Source organism: Mytilus californianus, unplaced genomic scaffold (genome assembly GCF_021869535.1).
Source record: "Mytilus californianus isolate M0D057914Y unplaced genomic scaffold, xbMytCali1.0.p SCAF_2, whole genome shotgun sequence".
Lineage (NCBI taxonomy): Eukaryota > Metazoa > Mollusca > Bivalvia > Mytilida > Mytilidae > Mytilus > Mytilus californianus.
In genome coordinates, this window is record NW_026262668.1 from 98,817,389 (window position 1) to 98,839,234 (window position 21,846).

The window sequence follows — 21,846 nt, forward strand, 5'->3', positions numbered from 1 at the left end:
TTTATAAATTAGATAGGATATTTATAAAGAAAATGAATGTAATCTGTTCTTGGCAGGATTGTTAAGTGTACAAAAGTGGTTATTAATGTGATGCAGGATGGATTGGGAGAGAATAGCAGGTTTTTTATCATGGTTTTTTTTATGTATTAACTTTTCCTACAGTTTTGTTTGAGATGTTTAAAACTGATCACACATTTTTATACGCCCGTAAAAATTTTGACGAGGCGTATTATGGTATACAAATATCGTCTGTCCGTCCGTCCGTCTGTCTGTCCAGCTTAAACATGTCGCACCGTAACTTGAGAACGACTTATCCAAATTTCATGAAACTTAACATAGTAGTTTCTTTTGATGGTCAAACGATCTGTATACTTTTTGGTAAAAATAAGATTAAAACTTTTTGAGTTACGGGACTTAGTAACTTAAACAGGTGTGTGTTTTTTTTCACATGTCGCGCTGTATCTCAAAAACGATTTATGATTATTGCTTAAAACTTTACATGCTTCTTAGTTATATTAATCTTAAGATCTGTATACTTTTTGGTGATGATTCAAAATTTTATTTTTGAGTTATTGAGTATTTTATAAAAAAAGGGGGAGGGGTTTTTCACATGTTGCGCCGTATCTCAAAAACAATTTATGATTATTGTTTAAAATTTTACATGCTTCTTAGTTATATTAATCTTAAGATCTGTATACTTTTTGGTGATGATTCAAAATTTTATTTTTGAGTTATTGAGTATTTTGTAAAAAAAGGGGGAGGGGTTTTTCACATGTCGCGCCGTATCTCAAAAATGATTTATGATTATTGCTTAAAATTTTACACACTTCTTAGTTATATTAATCTAAAGATCTGTATACTTTTTGGTTTTGATTCAAAATTTTATTTTAGGGATATTGATTTTTTTTTTTTTTAAAAGGGGGGGTTTCACATGTCGTGCCGTATCTCAGAAACGATTTATGATTATTGCTTAAAATTTCCAAAAGAATCATATTTTCTTGACCTGACTATTATATTTTACATAAGTCCTCCGCGAATTTCACTGATCTGATAATTGGTTTGCATAATTTTCAATGGGATATTTTCAAAATTAAGACGGTCGTGTTATGGCTTGACTATTTCCAAAACAAAGAAATATTTCATACGTGTGGAACTTATAATAATACATCTGAAAATTTTCAAAATTAATAAGTTATTAAAGGTATCTTTTTGTAGTCTCAATAGTAAAGGATGAAAAAAATATGACTACGAAATGCTGTATGTAGATCTTGAAGAAATTTTCAGATTTTTTATTAAAAATTTACATGGATTAAGTGAATTCAATATTTACTGCGATTTTTTTGTCAAAAGGTTCACATCCAGAATACATGGCCCCTTCAAGGTTTCTGATCTATACTTGTTGGGGCCTCAAGTGTCCCCAAAACCTATGGCGATAACCGGTCAGTTGTCCACTTTTAAACCTACTGAAAGCCTCACATAAGTTATTAAACTATCATGTATATCAACCACAGTTTAGCTATTTAAAATTGAATGACTATATCAGTTTTGGATCCAACTATTTAATATGATATATATATATATATATAAGTCTAAATTGAAAACAACATTCAAACCTATGATTGCGTTGGATAAAAACTGCAATTTTTATACGTGTGCATGCAAAACAAATTTCTTGGTAGAGGGGTCTAAATACAGCACAAATAACATTTTCAAAAGACCAAAAAAGTGAAAAAAGTATATTTAAACAAAACGCATTTGACTAACAGGTCGAACAACGGGAGTTCTTAAACCCTGCTGACTGCCATTGGCGATTGCCAAATAAACGGATTACAAGATGTAACAAAATGGATCTTTATTATTAATTTAATACCCAACAGAAAACAATAAACTTGCGGAAAAGATGGTATAACGCAAACATGAGGTGCAAAAATTTGTACACCATATCTGGATTTCGACAATTAATGTCTCTTTAGTGATGTTAGGAATCAAAACGGTATTTGGAAGGCCATATAATTTACCTCAATTTAGGATAGATTCTTGAATTTTGAAGAGTCGAAATAGGATGAACAGATCATATAAACCCGAAGGCAAATATAATACAAGCCCAAACGAAAAAATATAAATATATATATTCTTTCAGATTTGGAAGCATGTAACCTGAAGAAGGGAATGTTCTTTAATCCTGACCCTTATGTTAAAATGACATTGATCCCTAGCAAAGTGTATTCACCACAAGTACATCACTATCAGGAAAGAAGAACTTCTATAGCCAGTAATACGACTAATCCACACTGGAAAAATCAGGTATAAGATCATCTTCTTTTTTAGTATTTTTTAATAACCTTTTGAGTTAAAGGGGCATTAGCTGTCAAATTTATATTCATCGATTGGACTGAAATTCTCATATTTGATTTTATAACATACTAAAACGTATATATCTAAATTGCAAAAAGTCCAATAGAGTTAGAAATGACACGTTATGATATATCAGCATTTCTTGTTTAATTTAGACAAGACGCCATCTAATTAACCATCGATATGACCTCTGAAGAATGCTGGTAGTCGTATGACCTGATATAATCATAAATATAGATATAAATAGACAGACAAGCACGTGCAGTCATATAATGACGATTTTTATAAGTCTGTATGATTTGTCATGTCATAGATGTCTGAAATTATTAAATCATTGTTTTACTTGTTTACAAATTTTTAAACAGGTAAGACGAATATTACACTCTGTCAAATCAAATCTGGGAACCAAATGATTCTTCCTGCTGACTCCCTTGTTTCACTTATCAATGTGAACATTCTTTTCATTTCAATAACTGAACATGCTAGCGCTACACTCTTCCATAACCCATCTCCAGCTAAGGGTTTAATTGTTGGTCCTATGAATATGGATTCAAATGAGGTTGAATTATTGACTTACAAGCCAATAGTACATTAGTTATGTGTTTGAGCTTATTTCGACAACATTGAACCAAACTGACTGCTGAAAGCAAAATATTTTTTCAATATTCCGCTATAAATTAAAAATTTTTGTTTAAATCAAAGCTAATACCCATTAATAATATCTGAATGTTTAAAGGCAAAAACACAGCACCTAATTAGCTCCTAGTTATTTGTTAATTTGTATTAAGTTGAAATGATTACAATTAATTCATGTTTTCTGTTTGCAGACATTTACCCTAGACACCCTACCTGCTGATGTCATTGAGTTTGAAATCAAAGATAAATTTGCTAAGAGCCGTCCCACTATTAGTAGATTTCTAGGGAAAGCTTCTCTTCCTGTGCAGAAAGTACTTAATAAATCAGTTCCAGGGTAGGTTGTTACCTTACAATGTTCACAGGGTTCTGAAGAAACCAGTTCCTGTGTTTACCAAATGTTACTCTATAATGTATAAACAGTCCTTAAGAGCAGGGATATTACCATGATTACCCTGTTATGTACACAGAGTATATGAAGTGAAACAGGGAAGCTAGAGAGTTGTTTCAGTTTAACCTCTCACACTTTTCATACCAATTTAGCTTGTTGCAAAGTAAAATTATTACGTTTTTATGCCCCACCTACGATAGTAGAGGGGCATAATGTTTTTCGGACTGTGAGTCCATTCGTTCATCCATCCGTCGCCCATTCGTCTGTCTGTCCTGCTTCAGTTTAAAGTTTTTAGTCAAGGTAGTTTTTAATGAAGTCCAATCAACTGGAAACTTAGTACACATGTTCCCTATGATATGATCTTTCTAATTTTAATGTCAAATTAGAGTTTTGACCCCAATTTCATGGTCCACTGAACATAGAAAATGATAGTCCAAGTGGGGCATCCATGTACTATGGACACATTCTTGTTTTACTAGAATTGTGTTGAAGAGTAAATGGAATAATGGAAACTTACATACAACAGCAATGTTCTGTGTAGCCTTGAAAAACCTTTGACACATTGCTTTGTCATTTACTAAAAATCATCTCTTTAATAACAAAAAAATGAAGAAAAAAACATAGACATGCAATTTATACAATAACCATAGATATATATATATGAAAATACTGATGGTGTCAGAAATGTTGAAACATGTGGTACAAACCAGTTAAAGTATTTACAGGGTAAATTTAGATTCATTCATTAATAGAGACAAGTGTTATCCCACTTATACTACTTAGACAATTGACATATTTGGCTAATATTAGATATGTTATTAGCTGGTGACAGATGTAAATATAATGAAGATATAACACAGAAGTGCATTCTTCTACATGATTATGAGAATTTACAAACATTGTTAATACTGTGATTGAATAATTGTGGCTATGCTTTTTATATAGATAAATATCTTGTAGTTCAGTTTATATAGTTATATTTTGTGGTTCAGTATGGAAATCATTTGTTTTGTTTGTCTCCAGACTTTCAGCTTTTATTATTTTAGATAAAAATATTTATCAAAAATCAGAGTTTGTTGACACTTTATTAATCATCTGTTAGTTCAGGAAGACAGAGAATTGACATAATGTCATTGCTGAGTAAAATTTGTAAATGCTGAACATTTTTTTAACCTTGAATTCATGGAAATGAAGCTGTTAAAGTTGTAATACAACAATTCTTAACTGAAAATCATTTAGATATATGAACAAATGATAATGAAAACAGTTTATTAATTTTTGTTTAAAAGCAAAATGAATCCCATGAATACATGTTTTAAGGGACAGAAGTGAAAAAAACAAAGGACACAAAACAAAAGTATCAAAGATGCCTTTAAATCTAAATACTGCACATTAATAGATTCCATATGTTTAATTAACCTAACAATGCTGAATTTCAGGGCTGCTGAATTTGACTTAGATTTAACCAGACGTAATCCATCAGACAGTGTGTCAGGCTCACTTAGATTTATGGCTGAAGTAGAGATGGACCTTGGAGGTATAGTAGTCTACAATTTCTTATGATAATGATAAAGAATTTTATAAAGAAAGTATTAGGAAATATTAATGACAATATTGTACAGGAAGGAAGCATAGTTGTGACTGTAGGATAGTGATGAAATGTTTTCATCTCTCAGGAACATGTCTCTTCCTGAACACATTATCATTTAACATGTACAAGGGATTATACCTCACAGGGGGGAGGAAAAAACCTGTCAGTTATTTAGGTTACTAGTTGAATATCAACATGATCAACAACGTTTGAGAAGTAGTAAATGAACTTCAATTTTTTACCATGCTAAGCCAGAACTTCCACCAAACTAAGTACATCACTTTGTATATACACTGTTGTTAAAAGTGTACACCAGAGAGTAAAATACTTTCATTTGTGTTTTTAATCATACCTATCCTACGATAGTGCTCTCGTCCAACAAACTGTTTATCAGGTTAAAGTTTTGGTATGAGATAGGTTAAACTATTGGTTTAAATTTAGGCAACAATAGTTTACATATGTTCAAATGTTTAAGTTTACCATGAAGTTATGGTCGTGTCAGCTTGAAACAACTAAGTACACATGTTCATATTGATGTGAACTTGTCAAAATGTATGCCAAATTTTGGATTTGGTCAATAATTTGCAGTTCATTAAACATGAATATGTGATAGTGTGAGCTGGGCATTGTGTTCAATGGACACATATTCTAGTTTTATTTTACCTAAGAAAGAACTGTATTGTTGTTTAAGTGAATTAAGCATAACATGCATAAGTATTAAAAACACAACCTATTTTTCAGAACACTTTACATTTCCAACAGTTAGACAAAAAGCTCCCAACAAACGTCAGGTGTCTCTTCCAGAAGAAAGTTTTAGTTTTAAAAAATCACCTCAAATTCAACGGCATAACACAGATCCTGAATCTGTTACTAATGGCAACTGTGACACAAATGTTGATAATGATCAGGAAGATTCTGGCATATCGTTACCTCATGAAAGAATCCCTGATGATGTTGATATAGAACTAGCAGAAAATGAAGCAGAAATATTAAGTTGTAGTCCTCCTAATCTTGCTTCTGTGCCTAGCATAGTTTGTGGTTACAATAGTCATATAGATTCACAAAGTTTACGAAGTGATGAGATAGGTACAGCACCTAATAGTGATAATTCAGGAGGAATGGAAATAGGACCTTCTTTAGGAAATAATGGAGCTTTAAATGGCTTGACATTTATTCATGCATTTGATAGTTCAAGTGGGAATTCTTCAGCAGAAAGAATAGAAACATCAGAATCAGTGTTGGACCGTGAAGACATAATGAGCACTGCTAGTTCATGTGATGTAGAAGTACAGCTAACATTAATGGGAGTAGAAGGGGGAAATGATGAGACTGCACCCCCTCCTGTGTTACCTCCCAGAACTTACAAAGCTCCACCACTACCCCCTCGAAGTAGGAATAGTGATGCCCCTCCTTTACCCCCAAGGACTCCAGAAAGGACACTAGAGAAACCACCCTTTCCCAAATCTTCTGTGAGTCCAGTGGCAATATCTGAAGGCCATTCATTAGAGTTACCTCCCCCTCCTTTGCCACCAAGGACATACAGTCCTATCAGTCTGACATCTAATTCTGATGAGTTATCTCTTCCAGCATTGGCAGAGGCTGCAGTAGAGGAGGAAACAAAAGACAGTTTTGATAGTACAGAGGCATTCTTGGGTTCAAATGACAGTGGTGGCTCAGAAGGGGCTGTGGGTGGTCCAGTCAATGTAAAAAAAGAATCTCCACATAATATTATACGGACAAAACATGGTTCACTAAAGGGTGGATCTACTCATAAAGTAGAAATATCCAGAGCTTCAACCATTGATAATTCTAACTGTGATTTAGTTGTGAAACAAAAAACAAGGAAAACACATAGTGATCCAACAAAAAATGACACGTCATCAACAAGTGATATTAATTTGTCAGATTCTAGTAGAAATTTATTTGCTCAGTTATCTTCCTTGCCTTCTATAGATTCTGTTGTGTCTGCCAGTCAATGCAAAAGAAACACTTCTGTTAGTCATTCTGTAGAATGTAGTCCAAGATCAAGTCCTGTGTCAGTCATTACGTCATATTCAGACTCAGTCACAGATAAAACACGTCACAAACATAAACATAGTTGTGGTGATAGGACTTATAAACAAAGTGATTCTGTACACACAACACCAATTCGGCCAGTTTGTGATAGGACATCAGTGTCAGCTTCTCCTCCCAGGATAGTGCCAAGAACACGAATGCTTAGTGAGGAGGAAAAACAACAAAATAGACAACATATTGTGCAACAACTTCAGCAATGGACAGAAAAACAAAAACACAAATCAAAAGCAGAATCTATTAGTGGCCAGGATAGTAGTTTTTCAGGTTGTGAGAATTCTAGTGTTAGTAATGAAACGATGGAAAATGTATCTGGGATGTCTTCGTTAGAATCAGTATCTCCTGCTGTGCATGATCAGACTGCTAGTCAAGGTGCAACAGCAAGCCCAGTAAATGGTACCTCAGAAGAAAAACAATCTACTGCAGTTGTGTGGCAGTTACGTCAGCCTCAACTTCAGCCACAAGCATCAACTTCAGCACAAATCCCAGGTATTATCTATACATACAAACACAGTATATTGCACATTAAGATTCAGTATTGCATACAAAATTCACCTAAATGAAATTAGATTAAATACAAGTTGCACACTTACATTTTATTAATAAATGTGTGGTCATGGATGAAAAATTCACTGTAAAATCCAATATTTTCATTGAAAAATGGATGCTCTATAAGTCTTCGAAAAATGAGACTTTCTCCCATATGTGTCAAATTATCAGTTTTCATGAAAATCAAATTCCACAGCCCATAATGTTCTTCTTAAAAATAATAAAAGAACAGAAATTTTGTACATTATATTTTACCAGTTTCTCTGACCATGCTGACTAACACAATAGTTTACATTTCACTTGAATTCTATTTTATTGTTGATAAAACATAGGACACATGGTAACAGGCCATCACCAAGATCTTAGGTCAGACATACATGTTTATTTTTGTACTGGAAATATCAAGTTCATACTTAACCTAAGAACATATTCATCAGCTATAGAAGAACATGGTCAATCATTTTTTTTTTTTATAATCATTTAGTTATTTCATAAAAATGTGACTATAAACCATTTGAAAAACAACCAAAATCTGTATTTTCACAAAAACAAAAGAGTGTAGAAATACTGCATACACCGGATGCTATCAGAATTTAAAAAGTGACTGCTTCAACATTCAAAATATGATCATCACCAAAACAAAAATTAAACATTATTTTAGTGTAAAATTCCATTGTGTGTCAAGACCTTTCAAAACTAGATGCATTATAAACGTGATTAATGTCTGCTGCATCTTTTGGTATAACATATCATATCTCTTGTAAGAATCCCTGACATGCATCATTGTACAAAGTGTTGGTCTTTTACATGCATTTTACTTGATTTATAGAATAAAAACTACTACAGTTGTCCTTAACAAAACAGGAACATTCTTTGAAATGAACCCTCTTCATTTTAGGTTGTTAACTGGTACTCAAATATAATTTGTTAGCCTTCTTTGTCTTACTTTATATTTTTTTTATACTTCCAGCAAGCTTGAGTTATTGAACTACAAGTATATTTTCTAACTGTAAATAAAAATAAATTGTTATTTGATAGAAATATGATTTAGATAGTCAGCTTGTTTTATCAATTGGAAACAATAATTGATCATGAATATCCACAATTGTTTATATTACATGCAAATCAAGGGCTTTGATTTCATAGTGATATTTCAGATGTTTAAATGTATGTTCTAACAGATGGTTCCAATAAGAAGTCCTATCCATCAATGCTTGCATGTATCTCATGAAATTGAAAATATATTGCTTATTGCATTTTTTTTGGCAATAAATGTCAAAATTTTAGTAAATCCTATATTTTTTCTGCTGTAATTGTAATCATGGTAATCATAAATGGTTCAGACATTCTGTAATAATTTTCAAAAGTCTTTTAGAAATTTGTTAGCTCAGGACTTAGAACTTCACAAATAGTCAACCTCTGACATGAACATTTATTCAGCCACTCATAAAAAATGTTTGTTTGCTTTTGATTGCCCAGACTCCCAATGCATGTCTTTATTTATAATAAACCAAAAAAACAAAAAAATGAAATCACAACATTTGCCAATAAAAATTTCAGTAAGTATTTGAAACTCATCTCCCTCGTACTCATAATTAGAAAGTAATTTCTATTATTTACAGTTACATTATCTGCATGCATTACAATGAACTATTATATTACAGAGCCACAGTCACCTCTTCCTAAATTACCAGCCAGGAAAAAGTTCCAGAAGGTAGACCCAACACATGGGGATGACCCCTTACCTCCAGGTAATCATATTAGCAATCAGATGTTATCAATTTTGAAAATTTTGCAGGGTTGGTAAAGTCTTACGTATATACCCAGGCAGGAAAACTAAGATAGAAAATTCAAGGTTAGGCAATACCTCACGAAATGGGTAATACCGGGCAATATGATTTTGTGACAAAAACACTTGTTATTGGTAACCATTAATTATTTAACATGTTTAATAGCTCTAATTTTCATCACATGTATTTATTCCTTTTGTACTCAAAAAGAAACTAAATCGTGACCTGTAATTGTTCACAACCTTGTCCTATGGTTCATGCAAGTCCTTGCAATGTTTTAAAGGTCTGTTAACATAAAGTGAGTGATATTTAATATAATGATTAAGTGTTTTCTTGCCCATTGATGATGATTAAGTGTTTTCTTGCCCATTGATGATGATTAAGTGTTTTCTTGCCCATTGATGATGATTAAGTGTTTTCTTGCCCATTGATGATTATCAAGTGTTTTCTTGCCCATTGATGATGATTAAGTGTTTTCTTGCCCATTGATGATGATTAAGTGTTTTCTTGCCCATTGATGATGATGATGATTAAGTGTTTTCTTGCCCATTGATGATGATTAAGTGTTTTCTTGCCCATTGATGATGATTAAGTGTTTTCTTGCCCATTGATGATGCTACATTATTATGATTTTGATTTTACAAATAGTTTGATTAACTGAACTCTGTGATTGTTGGAGGTGGAGACACCAAAATATACTATAAATCAAGCCAGTATCAAACCAATAGAAATTCCATTAATACATTGTTTATGTATGATAAGGCAGTTAAAGTGTAGAAATCTGTTTAATTACATATTACAACTGAACTATATAGAGGAATTTTAGCTTTCGTTAGGAGTTTTTGTTTCCCCCATACTCAGCTACCCAACAATACATTGCCTATATGTTTAACATGATTATTGTATTAATATCAGGTTGGGAGGCAAGAGTAGATAGTCATGGGAGGATATTCTATATAGATCATATCAACAGAACAACAACATGGCAGAAACCATCTAGTGGTCAGAACACCATACAAAGACGTCCTACAATCAGCTCAGAACAAAGACAACAACTGGACAGACGGTAAAACACTTTTAATGTACATACAAAAATGAAACATCTTTCTCCATGATTTTAAAATATAAAAACCTGTATAATAAAGAATACCATGAACATTTGAAGATTGATTTTGAACAGCTACAGTAAATAGAAATATGGTTTACTTGTTAAGGTATTAACTACCATTCTTCCTTATTCATTTGTCATGTTTGTGTGTAAATGATAATAAATTATTACAAATTTGAAATTTCATAGATTTAAAAGGCCATTATAAACCATTTGTAAACCTACTTCTTTTGATATCAAGTAAACAAATATTTACAGTGAAGCATTTGAAAAACCCATTTCTGGTAGGAATATGTTTTTGTGGTTATCCAGTAGCAGATCTTGGACCTGATATTTTATCAACAGATATTAGTTGCCATAGATGTCATTGTCCATGTACATTTGTGCACCAACAGCCAGTTCTCAAATCCTTCATAGACAAACAGCCATATAATTGTGTGTACACATACACATACATAAACATGCATTATCAAACAGTCATATAATTGTGTGTGTGCACATACACATACATAAACATGCATTATAATTATAGATACTTTGACTTTTATTATTACAAAATTTTGATGGTCAGAAAAGATAAAAAGTATTCAAGCAACTGAAACAACTGTTCTTAACATGTGGTCATTTATCTGTATTAGTTATACATAATAAAGAAATAAACAGAATTTTATGTTTGGATGAAATAGGGTCTTTAAGTATGTTTTTTTGTGATTGAGTCTTTTAGTGTGTTGTTAGTGTTTGTTAATTAAGTACTATTAAACTTGATATTTTTCAGGTATCAGAGTATCAGAAGGACAATCAATCAACGACCAGAACCTGAACCACCAAGTGCTGAGAACACATCATCTGGTGGCAGTGATGGTAGTCCCCAGACTTCAGCCCAGGCTAGAGTACCTCCTCCACCCACCATGCCTGTACCCCCAATCCCCACACCTGTGGTGCCAGAACCGGACGATGCCCGTCCACCAGCGATCAAATTTTTACTCAGGACAGATTTCTTCCCTCTTTTACAGCAAAATGATGTAAGTGTTTGGGTCAGATGATTGTCTTAACATATTCTATGTAATACCAGAAAATATCACCTGTAGGACCATGGCTTCCAAACCAGTCATATATTCCAGACATTTATAAATTTACCGGACATTGTCGGCCTGGGATAAGCATGAAACGGTCATCTACTTTTCAGTTTTCAAGGCTTTCCTAAGAGACGGTCATTTTAACATTTTATGCGATCTTTTTGACCCTACGTTTTGCCTTAAACAGGCTTACATTTCCAGTCATAAAAGTGACATGACGATTAAGTACTATCAAAACAACCCCTACTTTAATACCTTCTCATTTTAACCAAGGCTAATTAGTAGTCGGACAGCTGAAATTTACCTGTTCAGGTGACAGGTTAACTATTTTGTAATGGACATTGATCGGTCTATTCAAAGTTATTTTCTTACATTTAAGCGGGTTACATCTAATTAATTCAGCCCAAAAGATTAAAATTATCAGAAATACGTTTATAAATATGATTCATGGAAAAATTGAAAAGGTTTTAAATGAAAAATCGTCAAAACCACGTTGTTTGAACAAGTACACGTGTATGCGCAGGTGGGAAATTTAATTATGCATCCTAATTTCTTCAAAAATGCTAAAATTATCATTGATACCTTTATCTTACGTTCATTTCGAGTATTTTCTTGAAGAAATAACGAGGAAAGAGCTTCTTACACTCAATCATGCTTTGAAAACGTACACGGATTTTACGTATCCGTCTCTGGTCCATGTTTTATCATTGTCAAGTCAACATCCGGTATTAGGAAAATGTGCCTTTTAAAAACAAAAGTAAAGTTTTTGACAACGTTATTTTGTACAAATAAAGAGTATACATGGTATAGGCAGATATTAGTACGCTGATGTTGCACACTTCGAATGATACACTGCCAATTTAATAGTTTATGTCAGAACATCGAATTTATATCAAAGTAAAGTTTAATATCGTTTTTTTAATGTCATTCATTGGTTATATGATGGCCAACTGATTTACATAATTGCCTTTGTTACTTAGTCTTAAGGGATTAAAATCGGGATAAGACAAAAAATGTCCGGCTGGGTCAAATATTTTTTAGCAGCCCTGTGTAGGACTTAATTTGTGTACTTGCATAATTTTCCTTTTTAGATCGAATACCTATCCTGTAATTATTAAGGTTATTTGGTTTCTTGTGGCAGTTATCTCAGTTTCATTGGAGTGTGTTGTTTGTTGCATTGTATTTACCAAAGCATTTTATTCAACCAAATATATAATATGAAAAGTAGAATGTAAAACTAAATTTAATTTCTAATGACACAAATTTTATACACATTTTTGTGTGTGTCTGTTTTAAGACCTTCATATTTGAAACATTGTTATAACTAAGAGCAGTAAATACATGTTGGTTATTTTTACTACATTACAGAGGGCAATGGCTGAATACAATAGAAATGGCACTTTAAAGCATATGATACACAAAACACGAAGAGACTCCAAAAATTTTTACAGGTATGTTTATTAATAAATTTTAATAATTTTAATAAAGTACCTTAGTTATTTTATTATTTCTTGCACCTTGATATTTTCCAATGGTTATTGGCAATTTTGCATCACAATGGAAATTGCATGTAGTAATTTTATTTACAACAGAAATGCCTGGTAATTTTGGAGGCATGAAATTTAAATGATGAAACGATATGTACCTCCATTTTGCCATAATATTGTTTCACAATGATAATTCCAGAATGATGAGTGTATGGCTGATAATTGTAACACCTTCACACACAGCCTGAATCATGATTAGATGGTTTTATGATAATAAACATGCTAATCTGGAATATGTTAAGTTATTATAACTTGTAAACTACTGAATAAATATTGGTAATATTAAAGAAATAACACAGTAGTGGAAGCTGTTTTTTATGCCCGGCTGTAGTGGAGGGGGCATTAAGTTTTACCCTTGTCCGTCTATGTCCATCCGTACGTACGTTCCAAAATTGGTTTCCGTTCTCTTACTTTTGTTTGACTCAACCAAATGTTATGAAACTTATACACAATGCTTATTACCACAAAACAGATCAAGTTTGAATTTCAGTGGCGTCACTTTAACCGTTCTAGAGTTATGTCCCTTAAATGGAAAAATTGCTGAATTTTTTGTTTCCGTTCTCGACCTTTAGTTTGCCTCAACCAAATGCTATGAAACTTATACACAATGCTTATTACCACAAAATACAGATCAATTTTGGATTTTGGTGGTGTCACTTATATTGTTCTAGATTTATGCCCCTTTACAAATGGAAAAATTGCTGAATTTTTTGTTTCCTTTCTCTAATTTATATCAATTTTGTCAATAATCATAAACAAAATTGTTTTTTTTTCTATTAGATGTCATCATGCATGATTATCTTTTTTTGCCATCACAATAATATAATCAGAAGAAGGAAGAAATTTTGATATTATCCCTTATAGAAAAATATTTGCTTCCAAAATTTTGATTTGAATAGCAACAAAATATTTCATACAAACTGTAACAAAAAGTTAGTGTGCAATAATATATCATATTGCAACATCAGCAGTGACAAAAAATGTTTTAAACAGTATTTCAAGCTTTGTTATACAATAAAAGGGTTATTGCATGATTATTGGTGAATATTATCCCTTGAACGTGCAATAGAAATATCTAAAAACTGTGCTATTGCACATGTAGTGAACTTGTCCCTATAGAATTCAAAAATATGTAATTGAAAGAAAACTGCATTTTTCATAGTTTATTGTCAATGATTGTAAAATGATTGTAAAATAATTCTCATATACAGAAATTATAAGTGCATTTACAAACATCTTTAGTAGTTGGCTTTTGTATATGTACTATTTTTTAACAGATATAAACATAATTGTGTTTTGTAGCTTTTGTATAAGTACATGTGATATTTTTAAAAGTATCAACATAATTTTGAATGTTCAGCTTTTGTATAAAGCATATCTTATTTTTACAGGTATCAACATAATCGTGATTTGGTAGCTTTTGTTAACCTGTTTTCTGATAGCAGTAAAGAAATGCCTCCTAACTGGGAAATGAAGTTTGACAGGGGAGGCAAGGTAAAATTGTATTAATCAGTTTTATCACCATAATATGTCTTGCTCATACATCACATTGGACATTGTCATCATCAAACTGGAAGTTAAAAAAGTTAAATGTGAAATCTAGAACTTACTCTTCACCACTTATTGATTTGACATATACTACCTCCTCACCCGGAAGTTTAGAATACAAAATATTGAACATCTTTTTTCTGACACATGAAAAAAATTAAAAGAAAAAATCCACAATGCTTTCATCCATTAAAAGGGCTGCCTGTAATTCAGCGGTTGGTTTCATTTTTATACGCCCGTTTACGGGATGTATTGTGGTATACCATTGAATACCATTGACCGTCTGTCTGTCTGTCCGTCTGTCCGTCGTCAACATGTAGGACATTAACTCAAAAACGCTTAAACCAATATAACAACTTTATTGAATTGTTTATATCTATTGACGTGAGCTCCCTTTCGTTTTTTATAAATTTCAGATTTACCGTTTCCGAGTTTTGGGGTTTTATTCATAAAAAAAGGGGGATTTTCCAGTTTTTGGACAATAACTCAAGAGTGCTTTCACCAACTTGCAAGAAATTTTGGTGAATTGTTTATATCTATTGACATGAGCTCCCTTTCGATTTTTATGAATTTTAGATTTTACGTTTCCAAGTTACAGGGTTTTATTCATAAAAAAAGGGGGATTTTCCAGTTTTCGGACAATAACTAAAAAATGCTTTCAGCAGTTCTGATGAAACTTTGGTGAATTGTTTATATCTGTTGATGTAAGCTCCCTTTAGAATTTTATAAATTTTAGATTTTACATTTCTGAGTTATGGGGTTTTATTCATTAAAAAAGGGGGGATTTTCCAGTTTTTTGACAATAACTCAAAAATGCTTTCATCAGTTCTCATGAAACTTTGGTGAATTATTTATAGCTATTAATGTAATCTCCCTATTGATTTTTATAAATTTCAAATATGACATTGAGAAGAAATTGAACTTAATTTGTTTATAGTCTGACAACAGATTTACTTAGTATTGTGCAACAGCACAGTGTATTGCACAACAGCAAGAAATCTTTAATTGAATATAAATTCAATTCATATAACCAATTTCAAGTTCTTTGACTACATTTATTTAGAAACCTTTAAAATGTCAAATATTTAATTACAATCCAAATTCAGACCTGTATCAAGCTTGAATATTGTGTCCATTTTTGCCCCAACTGTTCAGGGTTGGACCTCTGTGGGCGTATCCAGCTGCGCTTAGGGAAGCAGTTTATTATTTGTTGGATATCAATTTTCGTGGATTTCGTGGGAACAGGTGAACCATGAATTAAGATGTTCAACAAATGACACATTTTCTATAAGGTTGTATGCAGACTTTGGCTAACCCACGAAATCAAATATCCAAGAAAATGCAAATTTTCCTCAATCCACGAAAATTGGTACCCACAAAAATAAATGAATCCACAGTAATCTATATAAAAAACGAGAAACACTTATGAACCACATCAACAAACAACAACTACTGAAAATCAGATCCCTTTATGACTTCCTCAGTTTTGGAAAATTTAACATTTTTAGACAAAATGATATCTAAGCTTGCTTTTGTATACAGATTTGTTTCAAAAGAATTCAAAAAAATAATTTCAAAAGTAAACTCCTCTTCAATGCAGTATTACTGACTGATTTCGAGTGAAATACATACATTAAAAGTTCAGTCTTAGAAAAGGAAGAAAACCTTTATATGATTGGCTTGAATGTCAATGTGGTTGGTTCATTTGACATTCTTTCTTCTTATCTTACTAAACAATAACTTGTCACCTTGCTGTAGTTACGTTTAACTTACTTTGGCATAGATTTAACTATCCTTTACAAATTTGCCTAAGAAAAATACTGTTTTCATTGTATAGAAATAAAATACCATTCTTGTTGCTCTTTATGTTTTTTGTTTTTTTCCAGATGTTTTTCATAGATCACAATAAAAGATTAACAACATTCCTAGATCCCAGACTACCTACAGATGTCCCTCCTATCAATACAGATTTCCTACATGCAAATCTTTTTACCGGCAGAAATCGTGGAGTTAGGGTTGTTGATGATTCACCAAGAAATCATAGTTCTGTAAGTTTTGCAGTGACCTATATATCATTATTCAATAATCTTGGATGATTCCGTATATCATATTGACTGATTTATTGGTGTTTAACACCATTTTCAGCAATATTGTGCTATTTCCTAGTGGTCAGTTTTTATCGGTGGAGTAAGCCGGAGTGCCTGGAGAGAACCACTGACCTTCAGTAGGAAAACTGACAATCTTAGTCAATTAAGATTGGAGTCATGTGCACCTGCCATGTGTGGGATTCGAACTCACAACCTCAGTGTTGACAGGCTAGCGATACAGTAGTTCAACTACTTAGACCACTGGGCTAAAATTGTAAGGTGTAAATGTCTATCTGACAGGATTTATCTGACCTTGACCTCATTGCCATGGATATTTAAAAGTGTTAACTTTATGTGATACTTTTAGTTAAACCTTTATCTTAAAGACTTTCAACATAAAATCAATTGTCAGTAAAGCAGACAAGACATTTCAGTGTGCACTCTTGTTACTAGATTTGTGAAAAATGCATAGAATTTGGATCAGCAAATATAAATCGCTTGCAAGTACCAATTTGACAATTTGTGTTTGTCAATATGAACAACACTTTGTTAATATTTCTTTCAAACTTAAATGTGTTCGATATTTTGCACTCTCACCAATACATATGTCAATGAGCAGTTTTTGGAAAATGACGCTATCAGCGGCATGTTTCCGATACCATTGACCAGAACTTACGAAAGTCGATTATTGCCTCCGACTACCGCACTCGGTTTCATATTTACTATTTTACATCAATCTCCAATACAGACAGAGTTGTCGTCCTTTCCTCCAAATTGAGGAGGAAAGGACGACAACTCTGTCTGTATGGGAGATTGATTTTACATACAAACTGGAATCTGCTTGTATTACGCTACACTCTTACAAAGTGTTGTAGTCGGACGGGAACCAGTTTACATGCTTTATTTTATTTACCAAAAAGATATCTTGACCTGTCCATATGTTTTTTGTTATAAATTTAAATGGAATTTGGAGCTATCCCTTTGTTATATTTTTCATATTTATTCGAGGTTTCACTTTTATGCACATGTCTTACAATCGTAAACAATCGGTATGTATACATGATAAATAGATCGTTTTGTTATGGTGTTGGACTTTTTACCATCCAATGATCAGCAATCGCTAGACAAAATAGTTCTCCTAAATAATGTCAGCCTTTCATGCCATTTCAACTTTACAATCATTAAAAAAGTGAAAATCGGAATCATTTTGATATCCATTGGATAGAAACTGGTCTTTATCCAGATTTACGAAGATTTTAAAAATCGGAAATTAGTAATACGGTTATACCCACGCGGTGCATATGAATCTTTGTTTACAAAACAGGATTTTGGAACGTCTCTAGTTTTTAGATCGTAAGTCACGATAAACTCAAACCGAAAGTAAACAGTTGTTTGTAAGACGCAAGTTTAATCACCATAAACAAACTGAAACGTTCAGTATGGCATATATATTATAGGTTAAAGACGGTCCCATTCATTTAAAAAGCATTTTGAAAGTAGACGATGGTATTATTTCAGGTTTGGGGAACGAGTAAATTATCACAAAGTTCATTTCTTGACGACCTCATAATTTCATCATGTCGATGCCGATGGTACAAATCGATTTTTACTGTTTACTGTCGCTTCTCATGTTTTGTATTTAAACGGTCGTTTATTTTTAAACCCGAACCAGGCATATGCATTCTGTAATTGTGCAAATCTTCGTTCTTTGGTCAATTGGCTTATGGATAGTTGTATCAATTTCAACTCTTATATTATTTTTTTTTTAAATATATTTGCATTACACATGCAATGGCAGTACCTTTCCAATTACTATTTATGTGTTGTGTCTAAATTAAAGTTGTAACACTTTATAGTGACTGGAAAGGGTAGAAAAATTCATCAGATGAGAAAAGGCTGAAGATACTTCAAACGGCACCAAATCATTAGATATTGCATTTTATAAAAAGAAACTGAGATTTGGATAGTTCCACTTCAAGGTAAAAATGTTTATCTCTTGTGAAATGAAATTAAAAAAAATATTGTAACACTGTAGTTAATTAATAAAGATACTATTACGTGTATTTCTGTATTGGCCTTATTATTGGTTCTCGGCCAGCAATCAAACGGCACCCGGAATCATTAGATATTGCATCTTATAAAAGGAAACTGAGATTTGGATAGTTCCACTTCAAGGTAAAAATGTTTATCTCTTGTGAAATTAAATAAAAAAAATATTGTAACACTGTAGTTAATTAATAAAGATACTAATTACGTGTATTTCTGTATTGGCCTTATTATTGGTCCTCGGCAAGCAGTATTGGCCTTCCGCTTCGCCTCAGACCAATACACCCAAGACATGGACCAATAACAAGGCCAATACAGAAATACTTACGCAGTGATATTATAGAATGACAATATGGTTCAATAGCGGGAATCAGCCCCTCAACTACTTTTTACATAAATATTAACTTCTGGCTTCAACGCTTTGTTCGTCTTGTCTGGAGATCTTGCTGTAGTTCCAGTTCAGCAAGCATTTTAGAGACGTATCCCGTCCATCCTCTTTTGACTTGTAATCTCTGGTGGTAGATTTTGCCGCTTGACATTGTATCCTTTCAAGCTTGTTTTTTTTTTGTTACCGTGTAGGGGTCCCATACTATGGCTCCATATTAAATTATAAGATCCATTCCTAAAGATCTAGATCATTGTTCTAATCTGACACAAATTTCAATAACTGGAATGCTACCCAAGTTGAATATATGGTGACCAACGAGAACAGCATTATCACTATTGAAATTGTGTTTAATACCATGATTGTTCAATGTCATTAACTTAAATGGAGACAGACATTTGACCTGAAAGACATGAAAGGTGGTGTGGGAGTGCAAAATCAAAAACTAACTGACTATGATATTTGGTTAGAGAATGAATATCAATTACATGGGTCAACATGGTCAAGGGCAGAGTTGCTATAAAATAACAATATGGCAGAGAAGTGGTTTCAAGTTTCATATAAAGCGACCTGACTGACATGAAATAAAAAATCGAAGGAGTATCCCTATTTGTCTAATCTTCAAGGTGAAATAAAACTAGTAAAACAATATTATACTATTGTCTAAATATACAGAAATATAATTTGCTTCAAGTAACAGAAATTACTAGGTCACTAGTAACTTATTTAATGAGTATGTGGGGTATAAGAGCTTGCTAACAACAGGCTCTTCATAATCATTTAGTTTGAAAAGGATACTAGTAGTCTATATTCTTGATTTAGAAAAAATGTAATTGCAAGAAAAAAATCACATTACTTAGAATACTTTAGATCATTCAGGTAGTCTTTATTTATATGTACAAAAGAACAGCCAGTAGTCATTGGATATTGTAGATCATTCAAATAGTCTTGACCTTTTTATTAGTACAAACGAACAGCCAGTAGTAATTGGATACTGTAGATCATTCAGGTAGTCTTGACCTATTCATTTGTACTGAAAAAACAGACACATATACGAATATCAATTATATGCTTACGAGACATGTTGCAATGTGAAACTTATTACGGTATGTGAAAATCAAGACTTGCATAAAAAATATCACAATATTAGAGACAGTGGAGTCATTTTTCCTCAGAGCTTTCAGCTCTTTGATTGTCATTTTTGTTTTGTGGAAACTTTGGCCAAATATGTCCTTTAGCATATCTCCTCATTCGTGAATTGGTGAAATACTATGATTTTGAACTTTTTTTTTATTATTATTATAGGTAGCTTCACAAGCCCGACCTCCTGTACATGAACCAGATGTCCCTACAAGTAAGTTGATATTCTCTATTAAACAAATATATATTTATATAAATAAGAAGATGTGGTATGAGTGCCAATGAGACAACTCTCCAACCAAGTCACAATGTATAAAAAGTTATCTATTATAGGTCAAAGTATGGCCTTCAACACAGATCCTTGGCTCACACCGAACAGCAAGCTATAAAGGGCACCAAAATGACTAGTGTAAAACAATTCAAACAGGAAAACCAACGGTCTAATCTATATAAAAAACAAGAAACGAGAAACACCTATGAACCACACCAACAAACGACAACCACTGAACAACAGGCTCCAAACTTAGGACACGTGCATAAAAATGCAGCGGGTTTATATCTATTTTGAGTTACATATGTTCAAAAGATAAGATAGGTATGTAAATTGATCAAATATTTTGATTTGATACTGAAGGAAATGATTGAGAGATAAGCTGACATTTGTGGTCTTGTGTAATATTTGAAAGAAAGGCCTAGGATAAGTATAGGGTTGCCATAAAAGCATATATGTTTTCCTTACTGTGTATACATCTCACTATGTAAAAATCCTTTATTTGAAATGTGAAAAGTATGTAGCTACATTAAAGTATAAAAGTTGTTTATTTTTTATTTGATGAAAAAGGCAAACAAACCGTCAAAATTCTTAAACCGCTTTTTGGTGTGTATGGGCTTAATCTACATTAGTGCTGAAGACAATTGATTACAAGACAACGATTTTATTTATATGTAGAATTTATGTAAAGTAATAATTTATTTATATTGAAATATAAATGTAATAGATCCGTTAGTGATTAGAAGGAATATAACGATAACAATCTGAGTTGAAAAAAACCATTATAAGCTTCTTTTTTTTTTACACAATTTTTATTTTGAATAAATGTGAATGTAATTTTTCATTGTATTTTCCATCACAAAAAGAATTTTGTGAATTTCATTTTATAGAGTCATGAATTAACATGATTAATGCAATGTTTTTTACTAATTTGAAAAATGAGTCAATAAAAATCACACTAATTAAAACTCTACAATAATACAGATTTATAAAAATTCATTACAGAAAATGCATACATTATAGTTTGAAATTAGTATTTCTTCCTAGCTAGGTATAAAAAAATCAAGAAAAAATCATGAAAAAAAATATGTGATATTACAACTTCACTACCAGGTTTATTTTAGTCCTAGAAATTATGATATTTAACTCATTTAAAGTAACATTTTAACAGTTCATGGATTGATAAGAAGCAACAATTAAAAAATCAACAAATTCTTAATCTTTGTGCACAAATGATAATCTGAATCTGATGTATC

At 32.2% G+C, this 21,846-nt stretch overlaps 1 protein-coding gene across 1 annotated transcript in view; it reads left to right on the forward strand.

Moving 5' to 3' along the window:
- The window catches only part of LOC127730519 (E3 ubiquitin-protein ligase HECW2-like), a 56,976-nt gene that overhangs the window by 20,622 nt on the left and 14,508 nt on the right, over positions 1-21,846 (forward strand). The window contains exons 6-16 of the mRNA XM_052238937.1: positions 2,141-2,304; positions 3,183-3,325; positions 4,819-4,916; positions 5,712-7,532; positions 9,257-9,343; positions 10,298-10,448; positions 11,266-11,512; positions 12,935-13,017; positions 14,505-14,607; positions 16,548-16,709; positions 20,485-20,533. Coding sequence (XP_052094897.1) covers positions 2,141-2,304; positions 3,183-3,325; positions 4,819-4,916; positions 5,712-7,532; positions 9,257-9,343; positions 10,298-10,448; positions 11,266-11,512; positions 12,935-13,017; positions 14,505-14,607; positions 16,548-16,709; positions 20,485-20,533 — 3,108 coding nt within the window. The remainder of the gene's footprint in view (positions 1-2,140; positions 2,305-3,182; positions 3,326-4,818; positions 4,917-5,711; positions 7,533-9,256; positions 9,344-10,297; positions 10,449-11,265; positions 11,513-12,934; positions 13,018-14,504; positions 14,608-16,547; positions 16,710-20,484; positions 20,534-21,846) is intronic.